Source organism: Motacilla alba, chromosome 1A (genome assembly GCF_015832195.1).
Source record: "Motacilla alba alba isolate MOTALB_02 chromosome 1A, Motacilla_alba_V1.0_pri, whole genome shotgun sequence".
In the NCBI taxonomy this organism is placed as follows: domain Eukaryota; kingdom Metazoa; phylum Chordata; class Aves; order Passeriformes; family Motacillidae; genus Motacilla; species Motacilla alba.
In genome coordinates, this window is record NC_052031.1 from 53,688,152 (window position 1) to 53,713,240 (window position 25,089).

General features: G+C 41.3%; 1 protein-coding gene across 1 annotated transcript; it reads right to left on the reverse strand.

Annotated features, from left to right (window-relative positions):
* Nucleotides 1-3,073: 3,073 nt before the first annotated feature.
* HSP90B1 (heat shock protein 90 beta family member 1) lies at nt 3,074-13,040 on the reverse strand. The gene is made up of 18 exons (XM_038153328.1): nt 12,880-13,040; nt 12,321-12,420; nt 11,582-11,723; nt 11,366-11,482; nt 10,661-10,992; nt 9,610-9,721; nt 8,793-8,909; nt 8,094-8,210; nt 7,248-7,385; nt 7,083-7,160; nt 6,935-7,000; nt 6,413-6,682; nt 5,937-6,182; nt 5,511-5,647; nt 5,051-5,129; nt 4,798-4,953; nt 4,186-4,284; nt 3,074-3,343 (listed from the first exon to the last, which is right to left on the reverse strand). The coding sequence occupies exons 1-18, from the start codon at nt 12,926-12,928 to the stop codon at nt 3,314-3,316; spliced, it is 2,385 nt and encodes a 794-aa protein (XP_038009256.1). The 5' UTR covers nt 12,929-13,040; the 3' UTR covers nt 3,074-3,313.
* Nucleotides 13,041-25,089: the final 12,049 nt, after the last annotated feature.

Consider the following 25,089-nt stretch of genomic DNA (forward strand, 5'->3'; position numbering starts at 1 on the left):
TTGTGCTCCATTTGGGCATCTTCATCTGTCTAGGGCTGCTTTTGATAGCTGTAAATATGCAACACTCTGAAATGACAAGTGTAGGTTTACCTTTCAATCTGGAAATAAAATCACCACAACACTCTTGCAGCAGGAACTTGAAGATTCAGTCACCATCCTGTGAAGTTGGCTCTACAACCCAGTTTTGAATGGTACAGTATAGAGCTTGAGAAGGTTGGGATTGTTTTACTTGAGAAAGGTGCCAGGACAAAGCACAGGCTTCATCCTCAGTTGTCACTTAAGTTTAACTTGTAAAAACACAGTCTGACACATTACCCAGTAAGGAAACAAAAAGCTCCCTACTGCCAAAGTACTTGGAAGTCTTGTAAGAACAGAGGGATCCAGAAATGATCGCAGTAAGTGCTACATTTACATCAGTTCTGGCTATGAAGCTATTATTTTATTTATGCCTATGTAAGCTTGAGTGGTTTTCCTAGGAAGAAAGGTTTATAGTTCTTATGCACATGTATGTGTCTGCTCTCACCAAGTTTTACAGCTCTTGGTGGGATGAGCTCCTCTCCTGCTCTTGTGTGCCCATATGTGCACTTTTTATATAAATAGATCACATCCTCTCTCTCAGCCATCTTTATTAATGACAGCAGGCAGTGAGAGAGAAGCTCTGGTAAAACACAGATGTTAAGCCCAAACAAAATCGATCAATGAAAAAAATCTTAGTAGATTGACTTCCGGTGAAAAGACTTTTTCCTTTACTGCACCTACACAAAGCTGAGATTGGCAACCTTCTACTTCAGCAGAAGATAGTTTATTGAAGAGAAAACGGGACAGTGCAGCAGTATTTTGTTTCTGTTCTAACTGGGGCATGAACAGCAGTTTTTTGATGATCCCTTTAACAAGCCAGCCTTCACCAGCCCTAGCACTGTTACTCATACTTTGTCAGATTATCACATCTTATGTTGTTGATATCTGACATACAAGATGCATTTCTCTCTATTTTCTAAAGGTTTTTCAGATCTAAAGGCTGCAGAGGGGAAGCTTCTACTAATTAAGCTTAGATTTCTAAGTGTATCTTGCTGCTACTAGAAACTGAGCAACAGGGAGCTCTGCCTTTTCTAGCACTGAGGGAAATGTCCTCATTAGGGCCCATCTAGGAATAGCAAAGCTGACAATGCATTAAGTTTTAACAGCAGAGGTGACAGCCTCAGAATCAGCATAACTGCAGCACTGAAAGAAACAGTGCTGACTGAGAGACACATCCACTACTGCCACCATTTTGTATCAGAGCTGACAAAAAAAAAGGGCAACTTACAAGTGCATTTTGTGCTTATTAATAGCAAATACTTGTCACAGCAGGGTGTAGAGAAAGCTGCTGGACCATAGCTGTGTTACACATGATACTCTCAGCTGAAGTATATGAAGAAGCAGAAAGCATAACTCTCAAGTATTCTCTTTATTATTTCTGAAATTTAATCAGCTTTGTCACCCTCAAACCAACCAAAGCAATGAGAACTTCAGCTATGCAACAGAACTAGGTTTGCTTAAATTTACAAGTAACTTACGGATTAAGAATATTGGAGGAGGCCACCCTCCACCCTTTAGTTTGTTAGGCAAACAAACTTAACTTCCAAACCATACAGGAGGTGGAAGCAACCCTTGTTCCTCAGAGGTCAAATAGAGAGATGGGGGTAGTAATGATACAGTTCTAAGTGTATCACTGAAAATAAGTGAGACTTTAGGAGGTTGATTGCTACAGAGCACGAAGTTTCACTGCTATAGTAAGGGGATATGCCATGTCTGCCCAGTTTAGTAACTTAGTGCCAAAGGCTGCTTCTAAAGCTGATAGTGCCAGCTGCTGAGACTCTTGTTAGACCACTGAGCTTCAGCCAGTAACAAAAGGCTCTTCTCTAGGATACCACTGTAGTGAGCAGAAACTAGAGCCCCCCCCAGACTCCCTCAAGAACCCCCCAAACTAAGCTTCCATTCCTTGACATCTCAGACTTCAATCCAACTCTAAAATCCTAACACAACAATCACACTCATATTATTGGCATATGTGGCATATTTTTGGCAACATAGAAGCCTAGTAAATGGAAAGCAAGTGCTTCAGGTTAGGGTTTAGTGCCCTCACCTAGCAAGAAAGCTTTTTTTTTTGCTTCAGACTGCAAAAACTTGTAACTTCACAGAAGTTCTTTTAACAGAAAAGAATGGTTCTTAAGTGGAATCACTGTGCAGAAACACCACTCCTATGTCCTTCTTCCAAAGGGGAAGGCAAAAAAAAAAATCCCCCAACTCCTCACTGTAGTCCATGAAAATGTTTTCAAGTAGAGGCACTAGTAAGAAAATGTAGTGCTTCATCCAGCCCCTACATAAAGCTAACATAAGGAATGGAAGCTCAACATGTCTAAAACTAACCAGGTTTAGCTTCAGTAACATTAAGTAACTACAGTGCTTTGCCATAAGAGACCAAGAACAAGAGTGAAAACATTTACGAGTAATAGCATTAATATGTGAAAAGAACTTCCACCTTTAAAAAAACCTTGTAGAAAACAGAACTGATGTAGCTACATGAATCAAAGGCAGGGTTTCTAAGTGCCATGGAGGATTGTACCAGCTCATAGGTAGTAAGACAGTTCTGGTGGTAGTTGTCCACATAGTTAGTGAAAGGAAATATTTTTCCTCCCCCTCATCTGTAAAGCTTCTGCTGCCTATCCTATGGAATCAAGTCACAGAGTCCAGCACAAGCTGTCAGCTTCACTTCCAATGCCATTTTTAAACACCCCATCTCCTTTTTCTCAGGCTTGCAGGAGATAGCTAATTCAGTCTTATTTCAATTAGCAAGTTCAGTACAGGTCTCAGCTACCAGGTGTATTTGGCTAAGCAGCACAGCAGGTTTGTAAATGTAAATCCCAGCCACAGGCAGATGCTACAAGTAGGTGTGGCTGTGCCAGCATGGGAAAGCCCAAGCACTGCCAACAAAGAGCCTGTTTGCACAGAGGACCTGAACAACCAGGACCATACCTTTATTTCTTTCTGCCAGCCCACAAGATGAGCTTGCTATGTATAAATTTAGAGTTGGTGGTGTTTGTGTTGGGAACATTTTATTTTGTACATGACAAGATTTTACACCAAGTCAGTTAAATAATACAAATTTACATTCATGAGGAATGTTTTAGAAAAGTGAACTTAAAAAAAAAAATACCTCCTTTGCCCTTAAAACCCCATACCATCCCTCAACATTTTACAGTGGAAAAAACCAAAACAATCTAATTCACATTCCCTCCTAACCCCCCAATGTAGGACAGTAGTTGAGTGCAGTTTACAGTTCATCTTTCACATCTGTGGATTCCTGTGAAGACAAAAAAGAGAATCAGAGTATTACTTTTGGAAAGTGGAAAAAGGTTACAGGAATTGCCCCAGAAGAACAGAAATTTGTATTACTGTCACTGCACATTATACTGCTGTGCAAACATAACATCAGTGGCATCAAAATTAAGTAGGTATAGTACAATAAATACTGTTTCTCAAATTTATTCTTACCTAATCTGATATTTAACAGTAGGAGATTACATTGCTATAAGCTATATATTTGCACTAGTCACAGAATATCATCTTGCAGGTCTCTTCCAAAAGCAACCCAAGAAAGCAGGCCCAGTTGGGACCTCATAGCAACCTTACAAGTTAGTATTATCAAGAAGCTATGGTATTAGAAGAGTTCAGCATATCAAGACTTAATTAAAACTGCAGACATGAGCCAAGTGAAGGCTGACTTCACATGACAGGTGAACTGTTCAGAAGCAATGGTATTGTCTGGAGTGTTGTTCCAAGCCTGTATGGTAAGCATTTAAAATTATGCAATTACAAACAGTTGTTCATGTTTTTGCCCACAAGCTGTGGAAATACCATGGATAATTACCTTCACTAGAGGATTTGTTGCCATTTTCTTGCCACAAGGCACTGTTACAATCTCTGAAGCTTAACCCAGCTCAACCTTGAACATACCTCAGTGTCATCTTTTCACAATACAGTTTAATAATAAATTTGTACTGCAGCTTTTTTCCCCCTCCAAGAAAAACCTGGAACACCTGACACTAAAATCTAGTGTTATGAAAGGCAAAGTGAACTTGCCAGGTAGCACCCACAGATGAAGTTGCACATAAATATTGGCAAGCATCAAACCTGAGACCCTACCTTCTGTGTTTCACTGTCCTCAGCATCAGCATCCAGTTCCTCTTCATCCTGCTCTGCCTCCTCAGCTGCATCTTCAGGCTCTTCAGGTTCCTCATCCACCTGTACACAAAGGTCACAAGCAATTTGCTTTACTTGCTTAGGTTGTTTAACTGGTTGTGCACTAGCTAAATACAGGCTATGAAGTATTCACTATTATTTCCTAACATTTGCCACCAGCTACCTGAAGGAAAAAGTAAAATCTGTTTAGCACTGCTCCACTCCAGCAAAACAGCTAGCAAAAGTTCTTGCACAGCATTATGAGAACCTGTATTACTTGTACCCACTTAGGAATTTCTCCATTAGAGAGACAGGAGCCAAAGGCCTATGTGCTCAGTTTACTCTTGTAGAGCCGGCACTTAATTAAGGACAGGAATATGAATAATGAAATAGCAGAATCTCAAGCAGCTACAAAGAAGAGCAAGGAAAGGAGAACATGAGTTTTAAGTACAAATTCATGGCTGGACTTTTGGCGGCACACTTAACTGCATTTTATGCAAGTGAATGAAGCAGCTGCACTTCTTAAGATGGAGCAACAGTAGGACAATTATCAGTCAAAGTGGAAGACAAACTAACCTTTGCATCCAGGTCAATATTTAAACTCAAACGAAGCATCCTTTCTATTCTGTCCCCGTATTCCTTAGTGTCTGGCAACATGTATCCTGATCTCAGAGTTGCAGTTTCAAACAATACCACTGCAAGATCTGAAACAGTTTTGTCATCTTCATTTTCCTAACACGGAAGAACATCAGAAAAATCAAGAGAGACCTGTTAAAACAGGTTGTATGCAGCCAAGTCAGTCAATGTTTCACTGCTGTTATTGATTTACCTTGACTCTCCTCAGCATGTCCTTGATCAGTGGATGCCTGGGGTTAATTTCAAATGTCTTCTTTTGGCTGGCATAGTAACTGAGAAGAGAAATGACAGCACTTAGTTTTAAAGATATCATTGGGTCCTGTACTTTGAATCTACATACACTGGCTACAGTCTCAGTGAAATCGCAAAAGTGAAATCACCCCCTCCTTCGATACTGGTGCAACTTTAAAAAGCATTCAAGTTACTAAGTTCATCTTCTTTTGCCAACAAATGGCAGATACCAAATGCCATTGATGAGTCTTGCTCACCAGGCAGTTTTACATACAGGGCTTGAAATTAACAATTTAAGGCTATAATGGAGACTTAACTTGGTTGTAAAATGACCTCAAAAACACCCAGGATCATCTGAACTGAAGCTTGTTATGGGCACACCAAGCAGTTTCATGTCTGCTGCTACAGAACTGGAAGCTTACTTTGTAGATATATCCTTCCCAGTCTGGTAAGCTTGAGCCTTCATGATTCTTTCCATGTTACCAGACCATCCATACTGACTAGCCACAAGAGCACATGGAGATTGGGTTAAACGTTGAGATAGCACAGCTTTCTCAATCTGTAGAGGAAAAAAAAAAAAACAACGTAACACCCTAATGTTAGTTCCCAGAACAAATAGCTTATACTTTATTAAGTAAATAACTCTGCACTTCCCTGTCAATTCAAGAATCTCTGAAAAATGTCTAAGGTGACTTTCTAACTCATTATCTTCCTGAATAAAAATGTTATCCATAGAGGTCCACCCATGAAGACAGAGAAGCTACTGTCAAGTCTGTGCTCAAATAATCTGCAAGGTATGTTGCAGCAAGCATGACAAAAATAATCACTACATCTAACACAATTTTTACCTTGTCTTTGAGAGCTTTGTCTTTCATCCAGTTTAAGAGGGGCTCAAATTCCTTTTCTAAGGCTTCCCGACTCTCTTTAGACTTTTCACTTTCTTCAAACTTAACTCCTTCTTTTGCTACATTCTGAAACCTCTTGCCATCGAACTCTGGCAAAGCCTGAATACAGTATTCATCTACAGGTTCAGTCAGATAGATCACTTCATAGCCCTTTTTCAGCAGACGCTCAACAAATGGTGAGGACTCAGCCTAGGATGAAAACATTTAAGATGTCAGTTAAATTGCATTTGTAGCAGCAGCTACAAAAACCTGTACAACTATCTGACAAATACTGGTACCAGAAAAACTGAACTGCAGTAGTAACATAAGCATGGGATCTCCATATTTACAGTAAATACACAATTCACAACATCTACGGTACTAAAACTACAAGCTATAATATGCTGTACTCCTTCCCTCTTTCTTTCACTCTTACACACCTCCTTTCTGCTGGCACCAGCCATGAAATAGATTTTGTCTTGCTTCTCTTTCATTCTTTCCACATACTGATCAAGGCTTGTGAGGTTACTTTCATGATGAGAAGACTGGAAGCGCAGAAGTTTAGCAAGCCGGGTACGATTGGAGTGATCCTCAATAACACCAAGCTTCACATTAGTACCAAACTCTTTCCAGAATGTGTCATTGTATTTTTCCTCTGCAATTTTCTTGATCATATCAAGAGTTTTGCGAACAAGTTTCTTTCTGATCACCTAAAAAAAAGCAGCAATACTGAGTTACAATAAGTATTTTGAATAGCTCTCAATGCAACCTTACTTCAATGCAAATTCCACTTTGTATCCCTGATCTGAAGTGGACAAGTAATCTGTAAACAGATTAAGAAATAACTGAGTTTCCTTTGCATAAATTTCAGAGCCATGCAACAAAATTCATCAAGTTATTAAGTCTCCTAAACCTTGCTGCTGTTGTGCACTTACAAAGGAATTTAAAACCAATTAGCTTACCTTTAACAATTTATGCTGCTGAAGTGTTTCACGGGATACATTCAGAGGAAGATCATCAGAATCCACCTAATTGAGAAACAAAATTTTCAGTGTATCTGGCAGTATTTGAAGCTAAAAATAATACTTTAATTTATTTTTTAATACTTACAACACCCTTTACAAAGTTAAGATACTTGGGCATCATGTCATGGAAGTCATCAGTGATGAACACTCTTCGAACGTACAGCTAAATTACAAGAGCAGAGAGCACACAAGTTACTTTAGGATTTTTTCCATTTCCGCAAAATCATACCCACATACCTTTCTGTCTGACCTTAATGAAATCACTCTTTTTGGATCCATATTCATCAAACAGTCCACGTGGAGCAGAATTAGGAACAAACAAGATGGATTTGAAAGTTACTTCCCCTTCAGCAATGAAGTGGATGTATGCCATTGGGTCATCATGTTCCTGTGAAGAGAGAACACTTTCAATTGACATGGGGAAAATACCAGTGAGTTAATAGGTTTCCAATAATAACAAAGAGTTTGGCAAATAAGTGCAATTATTTTACAACTGATCCATATACCCATGCTTTGCTAGAGTCTATAATGCAGACAGATGTTTAAGTTAAAAGAGCAGAGTTACTCATGTAAAAATAACTCTCCTAAGTAACCTTCCTGGAGACCTCCCAAGTTTTGCTGGATTTTAACGAGCCAGTGACTAAAAAATTACCAACAGGACAATAACCAATAGTTATCATCACACCACAGTTAAGATACTCTCAACACATTACACTGTATGATACAAAGACAACAGTTCTAGGAAACTGTCTCCCTCTTTTTTCTACCACATGCAACAAACACTACAACCCTCAGACTACAAGCAAATTTTCCTGTAACATTTAAACACATCAGTAACCTCCACATGAGCTGCAACATCATACTTTCCAAATCTAGACTAATCAACACTTGGATGGCAGTACCTTCTCTTCAGAAAAAAGATTAATTCCTGACTCAGATGTTATACCTTCCAAGCTCTCTGCAGTTCCATCTACTGACAACAACTAATTAATTCTTCTGAAATAGCCCATCCTATAAGCACTTAGTTTTATTTACATAGCAAGAGATACTATAGCAAGCCTCTTGCTTTGGAATTATCTTGAGACCCACAGTTTACCTTGGAAAACGTTTTGTAAAATGCTTTGTATTCATCTTCTTCAACTTCTTTAGATGGTCTCTGCCAGATCGGTTTTATGTCATTCATGAGCTCCCAATCCCAGACAGTCTTTTCAACCTAGGTAAATAAACACAATAGTATTAAAAAGACTCATTCTTTACTTCAGGTTAGACCAATTAAAGGCACTCCACTGAAGCCAAAACATAAAATAGCATGTAAAAATCCCAAACATGCTCTCATTTACAAAATTATGCAATGACCTGGACATTCTCATTTTAAGTATACACACTAGTGCAACACATGGGAACAAAACTTTAGTCTACAATGTAGTGTGTTCCATGTTCATTTAACACATTCACTAAACACCAGCTTTTCTGTTCTAATGCCACTCTGGAAACATCTTCCCAGCAGAGAATGTTAAATTTAAACTCGTCAACAGTGTCAGGTTACAGAATTCCGCTACCATTTCAAGCAGTTCATGCAAGTACTTATAATTAGCTGTGACCACAGCTTCACAAGGCTACTGCCAATCATCTGCCTGAATTCTACCTAGTCGGTTTCATTTAAAACCTCCCCTACCATCTCACTTTAAAATGATTTGCTCCTTGAAAGCACACACTACTGAAATGCACCTCTGCAATACCTAGGAAAATTGCTATATGACACGAGTTATAGGACCTCAAGGCTAACAAAGCTTACCTTCTTGGTTTTTGGTTTCTTTTCTTCCTCCTCTTCTTCCACTGCTGCTTCATCATCTGTTTCTTCTTCTTTCTCCTTTGCTTCCTCCTCTTCAATGGGTTCTTCAACAGTCTCTGTCTAAAGAGACAACCACAGGTGGGGATTTGAAGACCTTGACTTCCTACCAGGTATGTTGTAGTATTCTCTCAAACAGTTTAATCTTTCACAGCACTAGCCTGATTTCTGCTATTTGTCTGTAGAAAAGTTTTCTACAGGTAGTATTTTTCAGTTGCTTTTTCATTAATACATTCTTTCCTTCAAAACAGTGGGAGATCACCACACTCAAATTTAAGTTTCTCAGTGCTTTACACATAATGCTTATCAGAGACTTGGTGGATTTTAAGTTGGTGCTACACTAAGAAAACATCACAACAGGCCTAAAATCTAAGACTCTGCCCTGTTTCTTTTAGAAGGGTATCTAGCTATGGCTCTGCTTAAAAACTTAACAGAGTTTTCGTCTACCAAAGTCAGTGGAACAAAGATCTTTATCAGGAATTAGCAGTGTTTTTTCCTTGGTAAAGTTCTCCGAGTTAGAATAAAACCAAGTTCCGTTAAAGTTTGTGATTTTAGCAACAGACTAGCATTAAAAAAAAAAAAAAACCAAACAAAAAACCAAACCAAAAAACCCCTAGTAAAATAGCAGCCAAGAGAGTCAGGAACAGAAGAGTTTTAGAAATTGGACAAGAAGCAGCTCTATGGCAGGCCCTCAGCCTTCATGAAAGGCCTGGCTATGAAGATCTTAACCAAACCTTATACTGAACAAGTTAAATACACTTACCTTGCTGCTCCACACATATATGGGGAAGTTTATGAACTGGGAGTATTTCTTCACTAGATTTTTAACAGTGTCCAGCTCAAGGTAATCAGAAGCTTCCTCCTTCAAGACAAGGCTAAAGAAAAAAACCAAAACAAAACCTTTTCAAGTGCTGGACACGTATTTGACAGTTTTATAGCAGAATATACATTTCTTATGCCTCTGAGATTGACCATCTGAACCAGAGCATGGTGCTAATAACCAAGAGTGAGGGTTGATCCACACATGGGATCATTCACTTAAGAGTTGAACTTGATGATCCTTGTGGGTCCCAACTCAGAACAACCTGTGATTTTTGCTGCAGCCACAGCAATTCAGATTTATGCCAGTGAGCTTTTTTATTAGTTCAGCTCCAAGTATCTGTTACAAAATACAATTCTTACTCAACCAGAAATTGTTTTCACTAGCTGAGGCAGAACACAATATTCAAAAGTTTAAATGAAAACATCAAATCATATTGATACTTCTCAGGATCTTGATGCACTCTCATGGGCTTTAGTTCAAACTAGAGCACCAAGATCAACTTTTTTACACTGAGTGCCCCCTCCAGAAAGACATCCTCTAAATCCAGACCAAATAAATTTACCTGCTCATGAAAGCAATGAGAATAGGACTAGCAAACTACCTCCAGTTTGAACTTTGCATCATACCAGCCTCACTGATATATAAACAGCAGAAAGATTCCAAGCAATGCTGTACAGCCCCTGTATAGGTTTTGCCAGGCCAGAATTGTGTTGAGTGACTGAATGAACCTGAAGGGAGCTGAACTGTATGGAATTATTTGCTGACAGTTGTCAGGATATTCGTAGCTTTGTTAGCTCATGTAACAGAACATGAACTACATTTCTTTTAGGATGCAGTTTGTATTTTGTGTATTTCTATTTTCTATTTCTGAATAAAGCTGTATTACAAGAAGTAAATCAGTCACAAAACTAAAGTCACTCACATATTCCAATAAGCAAAGTGTACCCACACAACCTTTTTTATTTTAAGACTAAAGAAACTTAATACTTACGTTATAGTTGTGCCACGTCCTAAGGTATTCCCTCTTGGGTCATTGATCACAGAGAATTCATTTGAGTCTGACTCCCAAATATGCTGAGTATCATTGTTGTGTTTTGATGTGACAATAACTCTGTCTGCTACTAAGAAAGCAGAATAAAAGCCAACACCAAATTGGCCAATTAACTCAGATGTTGACTGGCTATCATCCTGCATTTCAGTCATCTTGTTTAAGAATTCACTTGTACCAGACTTTGCAATGGTACCCAGGTTTTTAACTAACTCCTCCTTTGTCATGCCTATACCCGTGTCTGTAACATGAAGCATGTTCTTCTCTTTATCACACTGAAAAAAATAAAGACAAAAATGCAGTTTGACTTCACCGTGACTCTTAATACACACCAAAGAAAAGTGGTACATTATGGCTATTCAAACATGCCTAGCTACAATAAACTGAATCTGCAGTAACTACAGAAACGAGGAAGACCTTCCTTCAAAGTAGTCCAATACTTCAGCTGCTCTTTATAAAACCAGAAACATACCTTTACCATTAAAAGAGAAGTAGTCTTTGATAGAGTTAATTGCAAGGGTCCTCACGTGGTCCTAGTTTGTATTTGCATCAGTATTAAGCCAAAAAAAAGACATTTAATGATGGAGTGTATTTATACATTCCTCCACCACTTCTTTAAAAGGTATGTTTGCATCTAATCCTTCTTACCTTGATTTTGACTGTAAGTTCCTCATTGCCAGCAAGAGCATTTTCATCAGTTAATGATATCAAGCGTATCTTATCTAAAGCATCTGACGCATTTGAAATAAGTTCCCGCAGGAAAATCTGAAAGAGAAACCAGTAGTCTGGAATGCCAGGAGAGAAACAGACACACACCTCCCAAAATTCTAGATGAAGCATCTAGATGAAGATCAAGGCACTAACCTCTTTATTTTTATATAAAGAATTGATAATTAGCTTCATCATTCTGTTCACTTCTGCTTGAAATGCAAACTTCTCAGATTTTTCTCTGATTTCTTTGATCTGGGATGCATTTAGGCCGTCTAGCTGGATAGCTTCTTCCTCTCTGTTAGGACAGTGAAAAACCTATCAAGGAGTCTCGTCCACAAACAGCAAGACTAATTCAATTTTATCACAAAGCAGCAGCAATAACACTTAATCACCGATGCAGCACAAAATTACATGGTCACGAGTCAAGTGCAAAAGTGGCAATCCTCAACTACATTACCATAATCCAAAAACTTGAGTGAAAATTCATGCTAGCAAGTAAGACTTTTACTAAAAAATTCAGGGAATAATACTGGTAGTCTTAAAGCTACTGCAATACTCAGCATGTGGGGCACCTCATGCACCTCATGCACAGGGGTGAGGCATTTCATGGGCATAGAACTATTTCATTGACAGGCACTAAACTGACACGATTTATGACACAAACAAGTAAACCCAAAATAGCAGTTATCGATATTTGATAAAAACAAGTTGAACTTTTCTGAATCCAAGTTCTCAACCTGGTTTTTATTTGGAAGAAAACAGTCTTGAGAGGAACGTTTAATTTCCCCCAGCTGACTGGATCTCTCTTTTGAACAGCGTTCACCCCTTACTTCTAAGGCATTACTGGTGCTCAAATTGACCCTTCCAAAAGCAAAGCGCCCCAGGTACCAACCTCTGAACAACTTCAGCATCCGTTCGAGACCCTTCTCTGCTTTTGCCCAAGTCATCTTCCACGGTTCCATCTACATCCACCTCATCGGCTCTGACCGACACTGGGAAAACAAGGAAACCAGCGTTCTGAGCCCGTTCCCCACGCTACGCACTGCCCAATTTCTTCGCTTACCCCTCCCCACGCCTTCAGGCTCAGCGCTGCCCCTCGAGTCCTCCTCCCTAGGAGAGCTCAGCCCAACCGCAGACACGGGAGATAGGCAAGGGGAGGCTCCCTCCTACCCTCCGCCCCCACCCGTAGCGGCGCATGAGCCGCGCAACCCCTTCCCCACGCCGCCCCATCCCCGGAGAGGGCCAGGCCCGAGCAGGGGAGGCGAAGGCCCGAGCATCGCTTCCCCTCCCCGCAAGGCAGACTGAGGCGTCCCGCCGGAGACCCCACCTCTCCTCGGCGGCCTCCGTCCCCCTCACCCCAGCAAACAGCGGAGGAAGGCGGTGTGGGGGCCTCTTGGCCGAGACCCAGACACCCCTCCGCCAGAACCTTCTAGAAACCCGCAGGCGCTCACCGGCCAGGAGGAGCACACAAGCCAGAGCGAGCCCCCAGATCGACTTCATGGCGGCCGCAGTGACAGGAGAAGACCCCTCAGCGGCGCTGCCCTGCACTCACGACACCGTCCCGCGCCGCCACCGATCCCACTGGAGCGCCCACTACCCTCCCACTCCGCCTTATGAACCCCAGATTGGGGGGGGACGGGGGACCGCGCCACTCGGCCCAATAGCAGCGCACCACGCCAAACACGCAGCCAATGGAGAGCTTTGAAAGGCGGGGCCTTCAGCCGTCGCCGCCAATCGTAACTTTCCATGTGCGGTTTCCTGCGGTCGGAGCGTGGCCGGCGCCCATTGGCGGGCGGAGCGGCGCTCGGCCAATGCCTTGCGCGGGGGGGCGCTGCCAGTGCGGCCCCGTGCGGTGCTGCAATGAATGATGCGCGGTGTTTAACGGCGGCACCACGTGAAGCGCGGCCGCGGGAGCGAGAGACCGTCTCCGCGCGAAACACCGGCTCTGACCGCTTCCGGGGACACCCGGGATAATCTTCGGAGAGACGGGGTGCTATGACAACGGGCACGGTCGCGGCGGCACTCCCGAGTGCCGAGAAGAGATAAAAGCCATAATTAGAGCCATAACCAGCTGGGCCGAGCGGCGGGAGCAGAGCTAGGCCTGGGCCGCCGTAGCCGCCGGCAGGGGCAGGGCGGCGCTGATGAGTTCCGCTGTCCACCCCATCGAGTAGGGGCCGGAACGCGGGGGGCCGCATGCACCGTTCTGCGCGTTGCATGCCGGGAGCTGTAGTTCGCGCTTTCGGTGGTCCGTGGCGCCCCCTGCCATGGCTGGGTCCTCCTCACCAGCTGTTCGGGGCCTCACGGCCCCGCTGCTGCTCTTGTGCCCCTGGCCTTGGCGCTCGGCTCTTTGTGCGTCTAGTGCCTCACACCGCCTTGAGAGAAACCGGCTGGCCTCTGCCGAGCCTCTCTGGGGATTCTCGGTGCTGCTGGAGGAAAAGTCAAGCCGGGTGGTTGGCAGGTTTCTGTCTTCTCCTGGTTTCCAGCGCTCGTCAGGGCGACTATTCTCCCGGGAGCTCGTTAGCGCTCCTTAGCCTACCCTAGGGGCCTTTGTTTATTCACCCGCGGCCCTCCCTTCCCCCGAGGAGTCGCGGCTCCAGCAGCTGCCTCTGGTGTGAGGGGGCACGGGACCTGCTGCCCCAGTGCCACACTGCAGAGTCAATGTGAGGGCAACTGCGATCTGTGGCACACTAAAAGGGAGCCCTGCTGCTCCAGAGATGAGAACTTTCCCGTGCATTTTATAGTGTCCCTGGCAGGGGTTGCAGCTTGGGACATGAAATGCAGACTGTGCAACTTCTGCAGTGCACCGCTGTTAACAGCTTATGTTAATAAGCGGCTTGAAATAACTTAAAACGCCTCTCACCATCCTGAAAAAGTCTGCCCAGGCTTGCATGTATGTGCCAGTCACCTGTTTCATCTTACACGTTTAACTCTAGACTGGGGAAAAAAACCACCAAATACCAAAAAAGCAAACATGCAAGCAATGATTTAATGAACTTTGTACTTGGAGAGGAATGCATTTGAAAGATTGACTGGCAATGTTCAACGCAAAAAATAAAAGCCCTCGCTGTGTTTACAATTTCACAAACATAGAGCTTAGTCTATCAGTAGCTGAAAGTCTTGGCAAAAATATGTTTATCATCTTTAGTTATACAATAGACCAAATAGATTTTTTTTTAACTTTAAAACTCTATGTTGTATCTTTCTGTCTTCCTGATAACTAATGTTTATGGAGCTGGAGGAGCCTTTGTAGTAAAGAATTGGAGTAAAGAATGGCTATCTTTGGGTTCTTCTTAATGAAGTGTTGTGCTTTAACCCCACCTGGCAACAAAGTCCTGTGTAGCTGCTTCCTCACTCCTCCCCTTGGGCTAGGGGAGAGAATCAGAAGTGTAAAAGTGGAAAAACTCATGGGCTGAGATAAAGACAGTTTAATAGGTAAGCAAAAGCCATGGACGCAAGCAAAGCAAAACAGAGCATTAATCCACCATTCCCCATGGGCAGGCGGGTGTTCAGGCATCCCCAGTACAGCAGGGCCTCAACACACACAGCAGTGACTTGGGAAGACAAACAACATCCTTCCCTTCCTCCTCCTTCCCCCAGCTCTATACACTGAGCATGGCGCCATATTGGCACGGAATGTTCCTTGGGTCAGTTGGGCTCAGCTGTTCTGGCTGTGTCCCCTCCCAGCTTCTTGTGTACCTCCAACCTCCTTCTCCTTGATGCCGGGACGAAAAGGGGCAGAAAAGGCCTTGACTCTGTGCAAGCACTGCTCAGCAATAACCAAAACATCCCTGAGTTATCAACACTGTTTCCATCCCAAATCCACAACAGAGCCCTGTGCCAGCTACTGTGAAGAAAATTAACTCTAGCCCAGCCAATACCAGCACAAGAAGGCAAAATTCAATTGCAACCTCTTAAAAAGACTTGTGAAGCTTTTCTATATGATTTTCAGTTTTGATAGGTCTTCCTCACAGATCACAAATTATATGAGAAATAAAAAGGACAGTTACTCTTCCAACATGTATGTGAGAATGACTGTGAAAAATAAATATGAGAGTTCAGTATCAGGGTTATAAGTAAAAAAAAAAGTGTCAAGTTTTTGTGAAGATTCGTGTGAAGTTGAAGAATTACTTTCTGAAGAGTAGTCTTGTTTGAAAATACAATTTCATTATTCAGGAGTCTAGGCACAGAAAGTTTATTTTTTCTAAGACTCACCTACAAGCAGTTCAGGATTTGATTTCCTGATTGTGCCTCTGTGATTCCCAGAGTGAGATATGTTGCTTTATGACTGTGAATAGGCATTTGAAGGACACAGAGATAAACAGAGTAGTTATCGCTGTCTTGTAGAATTCTTTCATTAGAAGATTTTTCTGGCATTTCTGTTTTAGCAATCGTTTTGCTAGCAGCAGGAAAATGTTATGCGTTGTGACAATCATTTTGAATGTTGGTGGCTGGAGTAGTAAGAATGCAAACCAATTCTGTTACTGATTGTGCTAAACAAACATGGATTTTAGATTAAGTTTTGTGGAATTCAAATTTTATTGGTTACTTTGCCCTTATGATTATACACTATAGAATGCTGCTTTTGATAAATCTGTGTTTGTCTGTTGAATTTAAAGGATAGACCAGTAAGAATTGTAATGAGTTTACCACCATTGATTGCTTGATGTAGATTATACTGTTTTCTTTCATGAATGCCAATTTGGATTACTGGACAAAACTGATAGGCAAGAATGAGGCAGCTGAGTACTTATGCTCTCAGAAAGAAAGTTTATTCTCTCTACAAGGAGGCTGTAAATTGGAGAAAATTTCAGCTTAATTTCTGCTTAAAAAACTTAAGAGAGCTTTTAAGCTCTTAGTTGCACTGACTACTGCTGCCATTCAAAAGAAGTCTGAGTATCACCTTTCAGGAATTAATACTAAAGGGGAGATGTAACTGTCAAGTGGTGATAGTTCTTTAGCAAGTTAGCTGCATTACAGAGGTCCATAGAGCAATTAGATATGCTTTGATAATTGTGTGCATAACAATTGAAATAGTCTATTTTAGCACTGTGCTTTTCTTATAAGTAAAAATTCAGGGTCCTGTGGTGATAAAAGGAATGGAATACAGGCAGCATCTCCTCCAATGCAAACACCAGAGCCAGCCACTCTCCAGTCCATTGAAAGCAACTTGATCAGGTCATCCCCGTGTCCGTGTGGAAGTCACCTCTCTGAAGCAGGCCACGTGATTCCAACTCAATGTTGGAACTAGCAAGAAGCATAACCTTGACAGAAATAGCTGTGGAGATAAACTGAGAGGAGTTCGTAAGACCTGACTGTGGATATTGGACTTAACCAGTTAAATGAGCCAGCTAATCTTTCTGGGGTCCATCTGTAACAGTGAGCCAGTCCCCCTTTCCCTGCCCTGCTTTGGCTCTGTCAGATTTTTCCTGAGCTGATTTAACTCTCTAGCCCAGCAAAATACTTGGTAGTTAAATCAGCTCATATCAGGCGCAGGCTGAACCAGACACAGTAAAGAGCAGGAGTTTGTGGCTAAGAGAAGGTGATATTCTGGTTTTTGTGGTGGTGAGCTGAACCTGGGATGTAAATTACATGGGACAAAGGTATTGTACATAGGTGCAAACATAAGGAAGCCATAAAACTAAACAGTGAGTTTGCAATTTCAGAATATCACCTCTTTTAGTACACAGTTGAATTGAAATCTGCAACTAAAGCAAGTTACATTTTTGTTCATGGATAATTAAAATGCTTTAATTCATGACACTGCTAATCAGCCATTTATGGCCATACTGTATTTGAAAAAGATATGTGAGTGATTTTTTGTGAGAATAATTAATACAGTCTGAAGTTTGTACCACCAAATTGAGCCTTATCTTTCCTACATGATAATGCATTGGAAATATGAAGAACTACTTATCTGCATTCTCTATGATTTAAGCTTAAGTGGTATCTTTTAAAACAATACATTGAGAGTTTATATTCCCCTCTCTGCAGTGTCTGCATCAGGGACTAAAAACTGTGTGTACAGCACGAACTGAAGACAAAGCCACTTACATAAGATGTTCTGCAACATCTGGGACTGAGTATGAATATGAAACAAACAAAAAAAATGCTGCCAGTAGCTAGATTTTCAAGCTGATTATCCAAATATTAGAAAATTTTAACATTAACTACATACAAGCAGGATTAAATTACTAATGTTTGAAGTTTGGAGGAAAGTGTTTGTTCTTCAGGTATAATTTGGCTTTTGGTTGTCTTTATCCCATTTCTCTGGAGGCTGGTGATTTCACTGCAGCTGGCACTGTTGAAAAGTCTGTAATCTGTCGTGTGTCCCCCTCATCAAATATTTTTGAAATTTGCAAGGTGTTCATTGATTGACATTTAATGCTCTATATCTTTGTAGTAGAAGAATTCACAGAAGAAAATGGATTTTAAGGAGCCTACCACTAAGGGCCAAATTAGTTAAGATGAATATTTGTATCTAGAAGAATCTTTGTACAGATAAAACAACCATGTTTTGATCACTATGAAACTCTTCCTGAGTCTTCAAATACTGAAACCTCTGTAAGTTTCAATATCACTAGAAATCTGCATCTGCAGCAACATATATCTGTGGCTAATACCATTTCTGCCCACTGACACTCGTTTTGCTCAAGAACAGAGGCATGAAGGTATGAAAGGTTTCGAAGAGAAGACATTAAGCTTTAAAAAGTGTGTTTTCTTTTTTGCCCTCCCCTGCTTGACAGCACAGGAGGAGGAAAGAACCAGAGTGGTGAAGCTGCAGGGCTGGGGCTGGATTTGCTGGGCAACAGTTCGCCCTGGTGGTCTGTCGAGGGATCAGCCCTGCTAGGTCCATAACGTGCACACGGCTGCATTGAATTTGTTGGTCCTTCTCCTTTTAGGAAATATTTCATCATTGTATTCTCCTTTTGGCACTGCCTTTATATGTTTATCTCCTTATGGAGACATTATGACCAGAACATGGCATTTCTCAAATATTTCAGCTATTCTTTGCACATATGTATGCATGCATGTATTTAAAATATTTATTTTTTAATAGGGAGAATAAATTTTTTTGTGGATACAAAAACTGCCATCTTCTTGAAAATGTGTCATGATTTCTCTCTTCTTGTGTACCAGAAAGGTTCTTTGCAGTACTGCTAGAGAAAGTTAATAGACAACCTTTCAGCAGCACTCATTTATGTCAGGAAAAACCAGCCTTTATTCCTCCATTCAGAGGAGTAAACTGCAGTAGCATGGGAACTCTAGACCTGTTAAATGTATAGAAAGAAGCACCAGGATCTCTGTGAATAGCTGGAGGTGTACTTCAGTTATGTATGGGTTTTGTTGCTTATATGTTAAGTCAAATGTAATGTACCTGGAAACAGAAGGGGCCAGGACAGAAATGTCTTGCTGGACTATACTTCCCCATGGTACCTTATCAGCTACCCTACCAACATTGCCAGCATATATTTTACTTCCGAAGGAAAGGCACTCAAAGTCATTTAGCTTTGCCTTGCCTCCAGTACCATGCCTAGTTTTCCTTGCCTACCCTTGCTTTGCTTGCTTGCCTATGTCTGCCTTGCCTAGCCCTACAAATAACTTCCTGGCTTTGCTTTGCCTTGCCTACCGCTCTTTGCCTTGCCTTCCATGCAGGTAAGGCAATGCAAAGCAAGTGTAGGCAATTGTAGGCAAGTCAAAGGAGAGCTTGGCAAGGCTAGAGCTGTGAGAGGAAAGCAAATGGAGTGGTAGGTGAGAGAAGGCTCAGAAGTTAGAGGCAAGGCTGGGCATGGGAAGTAATGGTAACAGGAAGGGCTAGGCAAGGCAAAGCCCTGGAGAAAAACTGTAGGCAGGTCAAATGTGGGGCATGGGCATGCAAGGGAATACAAAGCAATGGAGGATCAGCAGGGCAATGCAAGGAAACTGTTGGGTTGCCAAAGGAAGGCAAGTAGCAGGTAAACTCAAAGATTGCTGGTACACAAAAGCAGCCAGGACAGACCGCTCTGTGCAGCCTTGATCTTGCATGGACCATCTCTAAACTGCACCTAAGACACTTGGGTCGCCTGCTTTCCTTCATATGCAAAAGAACTCTCATTCTGGTCCTGAAGCCTAAGGGTGAAACATGAATTTTGTGTCCAAAATTCAAGACATGTAAGGATAGATGTCAGAAGAAAGCTGCCAGAACAGATAGGTGTGCTTGCACGTGACCTCCTCCGGGCTTCCTCTCACATGCTCCTGAAACACTGGGGCCTTGAGAAAAAATAACCAGTGAAAGCCTGGAGAGCCCTAGGAGAAGTAGGCAGGGTAATGCAAGTTGAACAAATTCCACAAAAAGAGAGGTGTTGAATTCCAGGTGTGTGGTATTCACATGCCCTCTGAACAGAAAGAAGCTGTGAGACAAGCAGAGAAGAAGGGAAAGCACAATTCTTATCTTGCTTGCTGTGCCTGTGTTGTGCCAAAGTAGAATGCAATATGGAAATTGTTTACCCAAAGTGAGGATGTTTTGTTTCCGTGGCCTATCAAGGCCAAGAGTGTGAGTGTGTCAGCTGACAGTCACGGGACAGTCAGAAGATGAGTGCAGTTCTGTGCAGTTGTGTGCAGAATGAGTGCATGGCAGATTCAGTTTTAGATGTATAGAATAATATATTATAATAAAGTACTTAATTAGCCTTCTGATAAGATGGAGTCCTCCTCATCATTCTCTCCCCTTGCTGGGGCCGTCTCAGCATTACTATACTGGTAGGGGACGGGTGAGCAGGGGGTTCAGGGGTAAGGCAAGACAAGTGGTGGCTTTGCCAGGCAACACAAAGGAGAGGGAGGCAAGGCAATAAGAGTCCTAGAAGGAGAAGGAAATGAAGGATTGGAGCTGGACAAATGGGAAGGAAAAGAAGGATAGGTGAGCAAGTTAATGCAAGGCACTGGATCGGTACAAAGGGCAAGGGAAGGACATGCATGGGTCAGGAAGGCAAAGGAAAGGAAAGGAATGGTTAGGAATGACAAGGAAATGCAAGGTGGGGTAGAAAAGGCAAGGCAGTGTAGGGGAGGGATAGGCAACACAATGGGTGTCTTAAGAGGAAATGTCTATGCATGGCAAGGCCAAGAGAAAAGTGGTAGAGAGGTCAAGATGGGGGATAGATGAGTGCATCTAAGAAAGAAAGTTCACAGCTCTTGTGTGTGTGTGTGTGTATGTGTGTGTGTGTGTGAAATCTGCAGGATGTTAAGCAAAGAAAGCTGTCTCTTGATTATGGAGTGAACGGATTTTCGAACATAAATGCAAGGTCCAAGCAACCTTTTTATCCTGGCACATCTCTGTGTGTGAGACATAGCCAGAGCTTTTCCATTTAGATTCAGATTGCAAGCAGGACACAGAATGTGATGGTATGAATAGTTGAGCAGGAAAGCACATAACATCAGCATGTTTCAACAGAAGCAGTTTGAGAAAGAGATGGACGTGTGGGACTCCAGCAATATGACAATACACTCATCTGAGAAGCAAAGTGCAATGCCTCAGTGCGTGCTCTGAAAATAAAAGGCTGCAAGGAAAAGGCAAGAGTCAGTGAAAGCTTTCTGTCCTGGCACACTGAGCTGTTTGAAGGTGAACTGCTGTTCAGTTTCACTAAGGACTCTGCAACAGTGAGAGGATGTGCTTTTCCATGTGGCTGAGAAGGAAAGTGATAATCACCAGTAGATTTGGCAAAGTTTGTAGGTTGCGAGGAGAAGGTGACGGCCAGGACTGGCTTTTGGCTGTGGCACTTGTTGCAAGGAAGAAGCTGCTGGATGTTTTAAGTTTTTTGGGCGAGAGTGAAAAACTACGCTGGTCCCTCATTAAACTAATGATTGTTGATCATCTGGTGGATCTATGACATAAACTAGCAGTGAGATTTTCCCCCATTCACCCCAGTTTTTTCACCTTTTCATCGAGCAGCCTGAGCCTTTTTGAAGATACTGTCAAATCCCTTGTCTTGAAAGCTAGAAGTGTCTCAGTTTACCTGCTAAGGAACATGGAAAACAGCTAAAGTCAATTTCAGAATTGCCCTGAGCAGAGCTGGTGTTTCAGTACCTGAAATTACCATTGCGAATATTTGCAAGAATCACCATTTTATTATGCAAACATTTGAAATACGATAGCAGCTTCATCTTCTTGTTGTTGTAGTCCTTGGAAGTTTTGCTGTTTACTGTAACAGGAAACAGATCAAACATGAGAAGCTTAATAATCCAAGCTCACTGGCCGTTGTGCAAATAGCACTTGATTAATTCAAGGTACCATTGTAACATGCAGAATAGCTCTGTGCAGAAAAATGGAAGTGTCCTTCTTCATGGGGGCAGAAAACCTTCCTACCACATGAACTCTCTGAGTAATCCATCATGCCTCAGTGTGCTGCGGCTGGTCAGAGAGCTGCCCAATGGGTCTCTGTGCCCATGGCACTCTCAGGGCTCAAGGCCCCACATAAACTCCCCTCCTTATAGACACGCAAGTAAAGGCTGCCAAAAATGCAGTTCTCCAGACAGCTCACTGAAACGAGCTAGGAGTTCCCAGCATCACGCTGGGCAATTCTGTCCCCAGATAGCTTTGGTATTAAGGAATCCAGAACAAAGTTGCATTTTTCTAGTCTTTAGCTCTACTAGGTATTTTATGTAACATGGCAAGAATAAATTTGTTTAGACAGTGATAAATAACAGAGGGGATAATGTACATTTTGCTGCTGTCTTCTTCTGCTGCTCCATTTTGCTTGCTTTGCTATCACTTTCTGTCAAATAAATACTAGTGAAATACCTAATCACATCTTGCTGTGAAGGCAGACTGCCAGAAAGGTAAAGAGACTTTGAACCTTTACAAGACCCTTGTACCATGTGTCTTGGTCAATTTGTATGCATGGAACTGAATCCAGTACAAAAGTAGTGAATATAGGAACTCTTTTAATTGGAATGGTGATAAAAATGCATACCAAATTTTAGAGCAGCAGGAAGATTTTATACATTGCTAGCAAATAATAAAAAGATGCATATTTACAGGTTGGCTTCCTTTCAAAATCGACAAGAATTCCAGACAAAAACCATAGCTTTGTATACTGCAAATCTAAATCATGGTATCTAGAAAGGTGACATGAAAATGAGCAAGACGAAGAAAACCAAAAAGAAAACCAAGAAAGCCAGAAATAAGGCACATCCTCTCCTCCTTTTCTGCTTATTACAGTACCTTAGAAGTACCTTTGAGTGTCCTAACAGTCATGTTAGAAAACTGTGCCAAGAACAATTGTGGAAAGCTGTGGAAAACTGTGCTATCCAAACATAAACATTTGGTTTGCTTTCAGGACAATTAAATCTGCATGCAATGCATAAGGTAAGGATATGTATTGTATATTCAAAAACAATTTTAAAGTATTTCCAAATTGAAGGGACTACTTTTTATTTGTTTTGAATTACTTGGCTAGATATGTAGCATGTTTAAATGCTGCAGACATGTCATTCATTTTAGAGTTACCAATTGCAAAGGAGGGAAGCATTTTGTGTGCTTAAAAAGTAAAGTATTGGAGAATGCTTTTGTTACTTGTTTCAAAGGTTAGAATATGTGTAAAAGATGCTAGCTGGGGACTTACAATTAATGAATTATTTGATGTAAGTAGGTCAAATTACATTAGCTTTCAAAAAGAAAGAGAAAAATTGGCACATTATTCCATGGGCCAATTCTGAAGCAGATTAATAACCCTTAAGCACAATATGGATACGAAGAGGGATATGACATAAAAGGTTGAGTAACACCGGTGAAAGCAAAAGTCTTACGTGCTTCCCACAAATACAGGAGATAAAATACTATTTTTACACAAACATTGCTATTCAGAGCTTTCTTTGAAAAGTTTCACTGACAATCATGATAGTAAAGTTCTGAGTGACAGTAAAATTTACTCAATCATGACTAAAATTTACTCAATCATGACAGTAAAATTTGCTCAATCATGAGTAAAATTATTAGTGTGAGCTAAGTACCTTAAGCAAAGGGTAGCTCAAGCATGACTTGTATTTGATGTAGAAAAAGGCAAATTGGCCTGCGTTTGTCACATCTGCTCCATTAAAAAGCTTACTCTGTCTCAGATTCCTTTTCAGGGATACCAACTCAAGCTGTGAAACTGCATGAAAATGGTGATTTAAAGAAGGATATAGTAGAAGAATGGAATAATGGTTAGCGTTCTTTTCCTTCCAAGTGCTTTGTTTGCCATTTTTAATCTTTTAAGTAGTTTCTGTTATCACCATAGTAGGACTGCAGCAAGTGTTCAGTTCTAAACTGTCCATATTGCCAGCTTCTGGACCATCTTGAGAAAACTTCCCATCCGTTTCATATAGAAATCACAAGCAGGAGAGATGACTAAGACTGCAAAAAACCTTCTCATCTCCTTCTAGAGCAGGACCATGTCTTTGACCCACTCATAACTAGACAACTTTCATCAGTCATGAGGGAGTCTCATGTTCAAGAGCTAAGCAATGACAGCTGTAAATGACAAAAAGCACACTGAAATTCTCTTTGGACTCCTGCGCAGAGCAATGAAGGAGCTTGAATTAACCTTCTTGGGAAGTTTTAAAATGCACATTAACTTTAGGACAGGAGCTAAGTCATCGTAATCTTTGTTGAGTATGTCTGTATAGGCAGTCTCAGAGTTTCCATCACTGCAGAAAGAATGTAATTTAACCCATGTTATCGTCACTAGTTGCTAAGCTGCAGTTACTGCAGAGTATCCGCAACATATTTTACAATGTGGGCTTTTATGTGTAAACCCTGAATAACATTTCAGAAGGAAGTATTTTATGGGGGGGGAAACCCCCAACTCTTAAATATTTCAAATAATGGTTACATTCAAAAGTAAAAAGAATCTAAAACCTTTCATTTCTACAGGTATTACCAGCACAAACTGTACCAGAATTTATGATGCTTTTGATTATGACAGCATAACTCTACTGTGGACGCTCTTGCTCTAGAATATTCCCTAAGAAACAAGGCCTCACTAGAAATAAAAGAAAATTAGCCAGAATATTGGGCTGGATGATTTCAAAGGCTATGTACTATGGGCCAAATACTTGTAATAATAGTAATGAGTGGACTAAAAGTTAAATCAATACAGCATAACATAGTTCAAAGATATCTTGTGTCCTAATGTTCTCACAGAAGACTATACAAAACCTCTGGTTTTGTGGGTTTGTTTTATTTCTTTAGATGTACCTTCTACTTGTTTCCACAGTATGAGAATGTTTATGACAAGATTAGTTGACCTCATGCAGCCTTCTATAAGTAAAGAAAGAGAAGCCGGAAAAGAAAGGCAAAGTTGTTAATTGCAGGTGGAAATAGGGAGGCCAACAAAACAAAACAAAACCAAAAAAAACCCAAAAAAAACCCCAAAAACAAGAAAGAAAAAAAAAATTGAACCCCCCACTGTTTTCTGTGAAAAGTAAAGGCACAGAAGGAAAGAGCAACTGCAAAATTCTCACTAGAAAAACACAGTTTACCAACTCAAATATTTTGTGGTACATTTCTTGCTGTTTTCTCATGCCAAACTTCTTAACCATTGAAGGTGTCCCTTTTCTCTTTCTGGAATACAGCTAGAAAGATTGCTCTGTCATTGCTGACAAGCTGCTATTCTCAGAGGTGTCCAGCTGAAAGTCCTATATCAACTGAT

Excerpts from the sequence above, each read along its gene's own strand:
- HSP90B1 (XM_038153328.1), bottom strand. The coding sequence starts at position 12,928 with ATGAAGTCGATCTGGGGGCTCGCTCTGGCTTGTGTGCTCCTCCTGGCC. Across the intron at positions 6,183-6,412 it reads CTGGTGCCAGCAGAAAGGAG|GCTGAGTCCTCACCATTTGT; the intron begins GTGTGTAAGAGT and ends TTTTCATCCTAG. Across the intron at positions 4,954-5,050 it reads ACATGCTGAGGAGAGTCAAG|GAAAATGAAGATGACAAAAC; the intron begins GTAAATCAATAA and ends CTTCCGTGTTAG.